Here is a 10,483-nt window from a genome sequence, read left to right as displayed (position 1 = left end):
GGAGGGCAGGTGAAGAGGTGGGTCATACGGCTGGGGCGCAGCCCAGAGTCCCCTGCCCGCCCCGGCCGCGTCCCCAAACCAGCTCCAGCGCAGAGTGGCTCGGCGCCGGGCTGCAGGCCGGGACCAGGTGCAGCGGCTCTCGCTCGGCCCCGCTGCGCAGACGCTCCTCCCCGCGCCAGGCCAGCGCGGAGCAGGCGCCACCGCCCCCAGGTGCGGCGCCACCTCGCCCTCCTGCCCCCAAGGTGCTCTGGGGTTTGCAGTGCGGGCTGTCTCCTCGCTTCCTCGTCCAGCTCCCGGGTGCCTCTGGGATTTGTAGTCCGGGGTCCGTCCCCGCCAGGCTGCTCCCCTTCTGGCACGCGCTCGTAGCACGTTTCCAGCGCACGCCGGGCGTTACGTTACACACCGCACACATCGCATTACACACTGCACACACTACTCGCATCTCTCCCCAGGGGCCCTCAGCTCCCTGAGCGTCCCCTTGCCCCGGGCCCTGCAGCTTCTGTGCCCGGGCCTCCCCCGTGCCTCAGTTTCCCCCGAGTCCTCCAGCCCCCCTTGCCGGCTTACCTCTGAGTCGTGCAACCTGTACCAGAGCGGGGGCTTGTCTGGGCCCAAGCAGGAGAGAGACTCAGGACATAACGTTGGTGCAAGGGAGACGCTGTCTGTGCCAGGATGACAGCCTTGTAGGCCGGCGGATTGAGATGGGACCGGAGGCAGGAGCGCGGGACGGGGAACCCCAAACAGCTTTACTCTAGGTGTGAGCAGCAGATCGAAAGCACAGCCCTTCCAGCCCCGCTGCTCTGGGACTCGAGCCTGCAGATGATGCCAAAAGGGCCTTTTGCAGCCTCCCCTGTCTCGGGAAGGAGGCTCCAGCAGAGCTGGGAAGCAAAGCCCAAGGCCCCGAGGAGAAGCACTGGGCAGCTAAGACTCAAGAAAGGGGATTTTGCTCCAAGCTTCAAACCCACAAATAAGGGGCAGCGAGGTGGGTATTTGGTACCCCCTATCCCCCACCAAGGCCAGGGCTGGGACTTTCTGTCCGCAGATGGTGGTGCAGTGCTGGATAGTGGCTGGCTCTGCCAAGGGTCTGTGCTGTTCCAGGCACAATGAGGCCAGTCCTAACTGAGCCTCTGGCTTCCCCAGAGTCCAGGGCTGATGACATCTGCTCTTCTTCCTAGATGGCAGTGACTGGCACCAGCTGAGTCCCAGGCTCTCGGCAGGTGTTGAGATGAGAGATCTGCTGCTGTATTAACTATCACTCTCTGATTCCAACCACGGAGCCAGTTCCCCAGCCGTCTGACTGTAAGGCTGTTGAGGCTGCTGTTCCCCAATTTTACCTTGGGGACACATGGGAGACCCAGTCAAAGGCCTTTTGGAAATCCAAATATATGACACTAGGAGGGTTGGGTCTGAATGAATTCAAGCCAGCAGAGCTGGATGAGCTCCATCCCAGGGTCCTGAAGGAACTGACAGAGGAGATTTTGGACCTGTTGGCAATGATCTCCATGGAGTCGTGGGAGACACAACAGGTACCAGAGAACTGGAAAAGGGCCAATGAAGTTCCCCTCTTTAACAAGGCAAGGATGAGGACCCGGGGAACTACAGACTGCTTAGCCTCACCTTAATACCTGGGAAATTAGTGGAGCTTATCAAGGAAAGCCTGGGGGAGGAAAGGCTGATTGCAAACTGGCAGCATGGTTTTATGAAAAGCAGATTGTGTCAGGCAAACCTGATCTCCTTCTTTCACAATGTAACTACTTGAGTAGATGTCGGGGATGCTGTGGATATCATGTGTAAGGACTTCAGCAAGGTTTTTGACAAGCTCCCATGTGACCTTCTCCTAAACAAATTGGAGAAATGGGGGCTTGGTAAAAATACCACAAGATGGATAGATAACTGGCTCAATAGCTGTAAGCAAAGGGTAATTCTTAATGGGTCTCTATCAGAACAGCAGGTTTTCAGTAGATTGCCACAGGGGTCTGTCCTGGTCCTGGGGCTGTTCAGTATGATTATTAATGATTTGGATGCTGGCATAGAAAGCTTCTTGAGCAAGTTTGTGGAGGAAACGTGGAAGGATTGTGAACACTTTGGAGGATGTGAGTGCAATTCTGAAGGATCTAAACAGATTGGAAAGTTGGGCTGCATCTGACAGGATGAAGTTGAATGCAGATAAATGCAAGGTGCTACACCTCAGAAGGAACAATCAAAAACACAAATACAAAATGGGGGACACCTGGCTGGATGGCAGTTCTATGGAAAAGGATCTGGGAGTCTTGGTAGATCACAGAGTCAATACAAGGCTTCAGTGTGATACAGCTGTACAAAAGGCCAATGCAGATTTGGGCTGCATCAATAGAAGCATTAAGTGCAAGATGTGGGAGGTGATAGTGCCTTTCTACTCAGCACTGGAATGGCCTCATCTGGATACTGTGTGTGGTTCTGGGCTCTATATTTTAAAAAGGACATGAGGAAGTTAGAGAGGGTCCAGAGGTGGGCAACAAAGATGGTTAAAGGCTTGGAAAGCAAGTCATATGAAGAGGTGGGCATGTTTGTGGAAAAGGCACTTTAATAGGGGATGTGGTAGCAGTCTGCAAATACCTGAAGGGCTGGAATGTAGAAGAGGGAAAGCATCTTTTCTATCTCACTGCAGAGAGGATGACACAGACCAATGGCTTGAAGTTGCAGCAAAGTAAATTTACATTGGATATCTGGAAAACCTTCTTCACTGTGAGAATAGCGAGGCAGTTAAATAGATGCCTAGGGAAGGTGCGCACTCTGCATCGCTGGAGATGTTCAAGAAGAGGTTGAAGAGCTATTGGTTAGGGATGATCTTGGTGTAGAGATGCCTATTTTCTACCATGAATATTCCCCAGGCTTCTAGGCTCTGTTGGATGCTGCCTCTCCCCCCACCACCTTTTTTTCTGCTATATGGATCAGAGAGGTTTTAAGCCTCCCCAGAGGCATTGGGTGTTGGCTAAAGTTAAGGCTGGGGACTTTAACTGGGGCTGGCCAATTCTCTGCTCAGGGTCAGACAAAATACCATATTTGGGGTCAGGAAAGAATTTTACCCCATGTTTAGATTGATATGGACTGTCGGGTTTTTGTCTTCCTCTGAAGCAGGAGCGGGGTCTGGCCATCTGCCATGGAGTTCTTCAGTATACAGTACGCTGACAACATTTTAGAGGAGGACATTGGCAGCCGTGTTTTCCCTGCTTTACCTCTGGAAGATCAAGGTGTCAGGTATACGTTGTATCAGGGTTAGGGACAGACTTATGTACAGTTCAGATGATGGTTGTATGGGATGTTTTGGATAGGGTTGATCCTGCCTCAGGCAGGGGGTTGGACTAGGTGACCTCTGGTGGTCTCTTCCAGCCTTACTCTATGACAACTCTTTGAGCGCTGCGGACTTGTTCATGATGCTAGGGATAGCCACCCTATTGACTATTCCTGCAACCCTTAACAATACCATTGTTAAATTAATCAAAATCTCAAACTGACTCCCGAAACTGCACGTACCGGAAGGCAGAGATCCTTGTGATGCACAGCAGTCATGCAGTACTCAAGACCCACGTGGGACAGCGACTTCCGGATTGGGCAGCCAAGATGATACTGGGGAATCATGCAATTCTGCCAGAAAGGGATAAAAGGCACTGAAGCGTGACCTCCAGTGGCGCCCTCTCATCCAGCACCCGACCTACCAAGACAAAGAGACAGAAGGACAAGCAGGCGACCCCCTTCTGAAGACATCACCTGGGAGGAAGGTGACCATCAATAGCAAATCCACAGGGCCTTGGATAGGTAGATATACTAACACCAGTGCTCTCAGAATCACTACAGCAGCTACTATACACTATGCTACACTCATTCAAACCCACGTATGTGTGTGCGCGCTAAGGTGACAAGTACCACTCATAACTAAGTTGCATTTATGATTTTATTGGTAACTTCACATCTCGTTCAATAAACTAAAATTTATGATGATCCCGATAGTTGGTCCTTTATAGCCAAGACTTTTAGTGCCAGTTTCTGGGGATGCAGATTGGCAACTAGGTTTTTGCCATCTGTAAAAACCTGTACTTTGCGCTCTGGTTCTTCAAAGTATTGCCACCACTTTCCAAAAGCCACTGATGCCCACATGTTGACAGGTCAAGATCTCAAGACTTCTTTTCTCCTGAGATACGTTTGCAGGAAAAGAAGATGCAGAGATGCAGGATTTGGTCTGGGGCCTGCCACTTGAAACCACCACACCTTTTACAGTGCTAGATGCATCTATTTCTTTCGTAGATGACAAGGTGTGATCTGGACAAGCTAGCAAAGAGGCAGGGGTGAAGGCCCATTTCAGATATTCAAAGGGTCCCTGGGCTGCCTCAGGCTAGTAAAACTGGAGGCTTTTCTTGGTTGGGTGGGGAGAGGGCTATCAATAGATAGCAGTAAACCTGACACTGGCTGCCAGATGTGGGAAGTGCAGCTGGGCTCGAAATCACCACCTCCAACTTCACCTTCCTCAGCAGGCCATTGGGTCTCCGGAATCTGAACCATGGGTGGAAGTGGAGGCCTGACCTCATCAGCAGGGTCTCAGCTGGACTCTCCCATGTTCCCAGTCACTTGCTGGAGCTGCTGTGGGAGAGAAGCAGACATTTGCCCTTTCTCTTGGCAGTAAATGAGGCTGGCTGCACCCCCACATGGGGCCTGACCCATTTTGGAGAGGGGGGCTTTAGTGGACATTGGTGCCTCCCTGTGCTCCTACTCAACCCTGCTCAGGGCCCTGACAACAAATGTGGGAACTGCATGTGGGAAGCAGACTTTGAAGTCAGGCCTTCTGAAGAGACATCAGGGGACCTTAACTGATCTGCACCCATGTTCCCCTCTTGGAAAGGGATGGTTCGGATTCAAGTTCTTTGACGTACACTCCCACACCTACACACATTGCCGCCAAACTCCACCATCCCTTAGAAATTCAACAACAGGCACATTCAACATTTGTCAAAAAAACTACCATTCCCTCCCTCCTTTCTGTGGCCACCTCCAACAACAAGACAAACCAGCCCTTCTGCCAAACACCTGAGGCTCATTCAAAAGTCACAAGTTTATTTTCTTAAACGCTGTAATATAGGGGCAAACTTATACACTGGAGGTTTCAGCAGACAGGACAGTTATGGAGATGAATGATTGTGCTCCTGCATCATAGAATCATGGAAAGTTAAAGTTATAAGGGACCTCAGGAGGTCATCTAGTCCAACCCCCTGCTCAAAGCAGGACCATCCCCAAATAGATCATCCCAGCCAAAGCTTTGTCTAGCCGGATCTGGAAAACCTGCAAGGATGGAGATTCCACCACCTCTCTGGGTAACCTGTTCCAGTGTTTTACTGCCCTCCTAGTGAGAATTATTCCCAATATCTAACCTAAACTGCCCTTCCTGCAACTTGAGACAGTTGCTCCTTGTTCTGTCATCTGCCACCACTGAGACCAGTCTAGCTCCATCCTTTCGTACCCCTCTTCCGGCACTTGAACGCTGCTGTTGAATCCCTCACCGGTCTTTTCTTCTCCAGACTAAAAAAGGCCAGTTCCCTCAGCCTGTCCTCAGAAGTCATGTCCCCCAGCCCCCTCAGCATTGATGTTGCCCCCCGCCAGACTCTCTCCAATTTCTCCACATCCTTTATGTAATGGGGGACCCAAAACTGGACACAGTACTCCAGATGTGGCCTCACCAGTGCTGAATAGAGGGGGATAATCACTTCCCTTGACCTGCAAGCTGTTAGACTCCTTGGCAACTAGGGCACACTGCTAGCTCATATTCAGCTGGTAGCCCATTGTAACCCCAAGGGCCTTTTCTGTGGGATGGGTTACTAACCGCTTGTAGTAGTTCTTACAGGACGCTCATGGAGCCAAAGGGCTTTGGCATTAGCAGGGAAGCCTCAGTATTCCCAAAGGGAGATTACAGCATGCTGCATTTCACCCAGAGGATGCTTTTATACTGTCCCCACCCAGAGAATGGCATAAAGGAAAGGAAGGTGCAGGGCCGGGGGCGAGGCAGAGGAGGGTAGCAGCTTATACTTGGGGGTGTAGTTCCGATGAGGGGCTGAGAAGCAAAACCTGAGAAACTGGGCTCATGGGGTGGCAGTAGCAGTTTCTTGCAGACCCCCATGGGTATGGGCAGGCCTGGGAGACAGGTGATGCCATGGGGAGGAAAGGCATAGTCAGAGTGGAAGGCAGGGAATGGTTCCCAAGCAATAAATGTCCTCCTTCCTACAACTAGAGAGCCTCTCATACAAGAAACCTCGGACCAGGTGGGAAGTCAAAGCTGGGAGTCTGCCAAAGAGAGTCCCTGGATCTTATATGAAGCCAGCTGTCTTGGGGAGGGCACCTATTGTGAAGGTACTTCTTCTCCTGCTAGGAGCACTGTCTGCTTTTAGAGAATGAGGGGAATGGCACAGGCTTCAAGGCTGATGCAGAAATCATCTCCTCACAGGTTCCCCCAGCATCTGGGCTGGTCTCTGCCTGAGGTGTTTCCTTTTAACCCCTCACCTGCATCTAACCTGGGAGGCCATCCCTGCTTCCCTGGTTGCAGACACTGGTAAGTGCTAAGCAGGTATGCATCCCCAAGCCCTTCCAGTACTGCTTACAGAGTTATGGACAATCCTGGAGAGGGATGCACTGGTGCTGGGCCAGTTTGGAGGAGTGGAGGAAGCACTTCCCACATTCTGAGCACTGATGTGGTTTCTTCTTTGTATGGATGAGCTGGTGCCGTGACAGGTCAAAAGATCGGGTGAAACTCTTTCCACATTCTGAGCATTGATGTGGCTTCTCTCTCATGTGGGTGAACCAGTGTTTGGTCAGGCTGGATGACAGGATGAAGCTCTTCCCACACTCAGAGCACTGATGTGGCTTCTCCCCTATGTGGATAAGCTGGTGCTGGACCAGATTGGAGGAACGGTTGAAGCTCTTCCCACACTCCAAGCACCGATGTGGCTTCTCCCCTGTATGGATAAGCTGGTGTTGGGCCAGGGTACAGGATCGGTTGAAGCTTTTCCCACACTCTGAGCATTGATGTGGCTTCTCCCCCGTATGGATGAGCTGGTGCTTGGTCAGTTGGCAGGACTGGGTGAAGCATTTCCCACACTCCAAGCACTGATGTGGCTTCTCACCTGTGTGGATGAGCTGGTGCCGGACCAGGGAGGAAGATAGGGTGAAGCTCTTCCCACACTCAGAGCACTGATACGGCTTCTCCCCCATGTGAACAAGCTGGTGCCGGGCCAGGTTAGAGGATCGTTTGAAGCTTTTCCCACACACCAAGCACTGATACGGTTTCTCCCCCATGTGGACGACCCAGTGCTGGATCAGGTAGGAGGACTGCGCAAAGCTCTTCCCACACTCAGAGCACTGATGTGGCTTTTCCCCCGTGTGAATAAGCTTGTGCTGGGACAAGGCAGAGGAGTGAGTGAAGCTCTTCCCACACTCTGAGCACTGATGGGGCTTCTGTCCTGTGTGAATAAGCTTGTGTTGACCCAGGGCAGAGGAGTGGGTAAAGCTCTTCCCACACACTGAGCACCGATGTGGCTTCTCCCCTGTATGGATAAGCTGGTGCTGGGCCAGGTAGGTGGATCGGGTGAAGCTTTTACCACACTCCGGGCAGTGATATGGTTTTTCCCCCTGGTGGACGAGCCAGTGCTTGGTCAGGTAGGAGGATTGTGCAAAGCTCTTCCCACACTCGGAGCACTGATGTGCCTTCTTCCCCATGTGGACAAGCTGGTGCAGACTCAGAGCGGAGGATCGGGTGAAGCTCTTCCCACATTCCAAGCACCGATGTGGCTTCTCCTCTGTGTGAATAAGCTTGTGCTGAGTGAGGCCGGAGGAGTGGGTAAAGCTTTTCCCACAGTCTGAGCACCTATGTGGCTTCTCCCCAGTGTGGATAAGTTGGTGTCGGACCAGGTAGGTGTATCGGGTGAAGTTTTTCCCACACTCCAAGCATTGATATGGTTTCTCCCCTGTGTGGACAAGCTGATGCCCAGCCGGGTTAGAGGATTGTTTGAAGTTTTTCTCTGCCCCTTCTCCACTCTCACACTCAACTGGAGATGGTACCTGGTTCTTCGCTATGTCCTCCTTCTGCTTTTGGGGCCTCCCCTGACTCTTGTACCATTGCTCCTTCTCAGGTCTCAGGTAATCCATCTCATCCAAATTCCCTGGGGAAGTTCGTACTGACTCTAGGTCTGCAGACCCTTCCGCAGGACGCTGCTCCTCAGCTCTGCTCAACAGCCAGGCACTTCCTGCATGGGGAAGAGAAACTCCAGATTAGTCCCTGCCCTGCTGGCAAAGGGCACGCACTGCTATTCCTTCTACTGGGATGGGCCTTAGAGCAGGCGTGGACCTTGGCACTTGTGTTCCCTCAAGAAAGCAAGGTCTTCCTGTCAAAACCCCAAGTGTTGGGGGTGAGGAAGGGGCAGGTCCCCATGCTGGGCTAATATTCCCTACTCAGTGGAGTTCAGAGCCAGGACTGAGTCTCTGGCCCTGTTGTCTGTATCCTGTTGTCCATCCCATGCCCCCATGGAGCTTTCCTCTGCTCACGGGTCCCAGGCAGCCTCCATGTCACAGCAGTCTTCAAAGGGTCTTAGGCCTTGGCATAAACCTGAACCTGGACTCTTTGCTGAGTCTCAGGCTTCGTGACACTCAAGGCCCCAGAGAAGAAACAAGAAGGGGGCAATTCTCATGCATACCATGGGGGATTCACTTCCCCCACAACCTGAAATCTTGTGAATCCCATCCATGCCATGGAGCCATTTAATGTAGCCTGAGACCATGCTGAAACTCTTCCTGGGTTCCAGGTCAACCTCAACAAAAGCAGCCAGAGAGAGCCTCAGCTTCTTTCTTGCCCAACAGGAATGGCTACACATAGCCTCTGTACACCATACTGATTTCAACTGGGGATTACAAATCCCATCATACCCTGGGAGAGCATGTTAGAGAGGTATGGCTACCTTGAGTTGGGGAATGAACTCTTACATTGCTGAGTTAAGAAACTTAAGATCATTGCAGCCCAGTGAAACCATATATGAGATGAAAAATCAAGACAGCAAACCTGGTTATCCCCTAACATTTGTCATTAGACAGAGAAGGGAACAGCTGCTTGTCTCCACATCACTGAATATCAGAGAGTGGGAACAACAACTTGCCTGGATGCATAACAGTAGGAGTGGGGAAAATACAGGCCACAGGACTGATCCAACCTGCGGAGGACTTCTGTCTGGCCTGCAGCAGGTTCCTGGGTTCTGCCTAGCCAAGGCATGGCCCAGCTGTGGCACGTCCTGCCACCATCTGGGCATGAAGTGAGGCAGGCGCAAATCTGTAGTACGGCTGTATTTCTAGGCAGTCTGAGCAGCAGCTACTCCATCCGACTGCCGCCATCCCCATGGTAGCAACAGCGCACACAGCCCTCACCCCATGACCCCGATGCCAGCTGCAGGCTCATCCATTCAGGTTGGGCAGCTGCAGCACAGGAGAGAAACTGTTGCTCAGCGTGGGGCAAAAGCAGCCCCTCCCACTCTTGTCGCTGGTGCTTCCAGGGCTGCCAAGTCTTCACCGCGGCACCGCCACTTCTGAGCTATCCCCATGGTAGCAACAGCGCACACAGCCCTCACCCCATGACCCCGATGCCAGCTGCAGGCTCATCCATTCAGGTTGGGCAGCTGCAGCACAGGAGAGAAACTGTTGCTCAGCGTGGGGCAAAAGCAGCCCCTCCCACTCTTGTCGCTGGTGCTTCCAGGGCTGCCAAGTCTTCACCGCGGCACCGCCACTTCTGAGCTGCCCATGGACCAGAGAGTCATAGTGGATGGGTCGGTATTGACCTGGAAGGGTGTGGGCAGTGGGGTCCTGCAGGGCTCGGTCCTTGGACCGATACTCTTCAATATCTTCATCAGCGACTTGGACAAGGGAGTGAAGTGTACTCTGTCCAAGTTTGCAGATGACACAAAACTGTGGGGGAAGTGGACACGCCGGAGGGCAGGGAACAACTACAAGCAGACCTGGACAGGTTGGACATATGGGCGGAAAACAACAGAATGCAGTTCAACAAGGAGAAATGCAAAGTGCTGCACCTAGGGAGGAAAAATGTCCAGCATACCTACTGCCTAGAGAATAACCTGCTGGGTGGCACGGAAGTGGAAAGGGATCTTGGAGTCCTAGTGGACTCCAAGATGAACATGAGTCGGCAGTGTGCCGAAGCCATCAGAAAAGCTAATGGCACTTTATCGTGCATCAGCAGATGCATGACAAACAGATCCAAGGAGGTGATACTTCCCCTCTATCGGGCGCTGGTCAGACCACAGTTGGAATACTGCTTGCAATTTTGGGCGCCGCACTTCAAGAGGGATGTGGATAACCTGGAGAGGGTCCAGAGAAGGGCCACTCGTATGGTTAAGGGCTTGCAGGCCAAACCCTATGAGGAGAGACTGGGGCACCTGGACCTCTTCAGCCTCCGCAAGAGAAGGTTGAGAGG

At 52.4% G+C, this 10,483-nt stretch overlaps 2 protein-coding genes across 4 annotated transcripts in view; both read right to left on the bottom strand.

Moving 5' to 3' along the window:
* LOC106723222 (protein ZNF783-like) overlaps positions 1-501 on the bottom strand; it is a 5,900-nt gene extending 5,399 nt beyond the window's left edge. The window contains exon 1 of the mRNA XM_025194968.1: positions 29-501. The gene's annotated coding sequence lies outside the window, so the exon portion shown is untranslated. The remainder of the gene's footprint in view (positions 1-28) is intronic.
* Positions 502-3,919: 3,418 nt separating this feature from the next.
* Positions 3,920-10,483, bottom strand: part of LOC102383179 (zinc finger protein 883-like) — a 9,628-nt gene continuing 3,064 nt past the window's right edge. For 2 of the 3 annotated variants that reach the window (XM_025194963.1, XM_025194965.1), the window contains one exon: positions 5,675-8,258. In XM_025194963.1, coding sequence (XP_025050748.1) covers positions 6,622-8,258 — 1,637 coding nt within the window. In that variant the 3' untranslated portion in view covers positions 5,675-6,621. Of the gene's footprint in view, positions 4,612-5,674; positions 8,259-10,483 lie in introns of those variants that run through there. The other variant, XM_025194964.1, reaches the window with a different exon arrangement.

Source organism: Alligator sinensis, unplaced genomic scaffold (genome assembly GCF_000455745.1).
Source record: "Alligator sinensis unplaced genomic scaffold, ASM45574v1 scaffold1289_1, whole genome shotgun sequence".
Lineage (NCBI taxonomy): Eukaryota > Metazoa > Chordata > Crocodylia > Alligatoridae > Alligator > Alligator sinensis.
The sequence above is the reverse complement of the archived record's forward strand: the minus strand, read 5'-3'. Positions and strand labels throughout refer to the sequence as shown.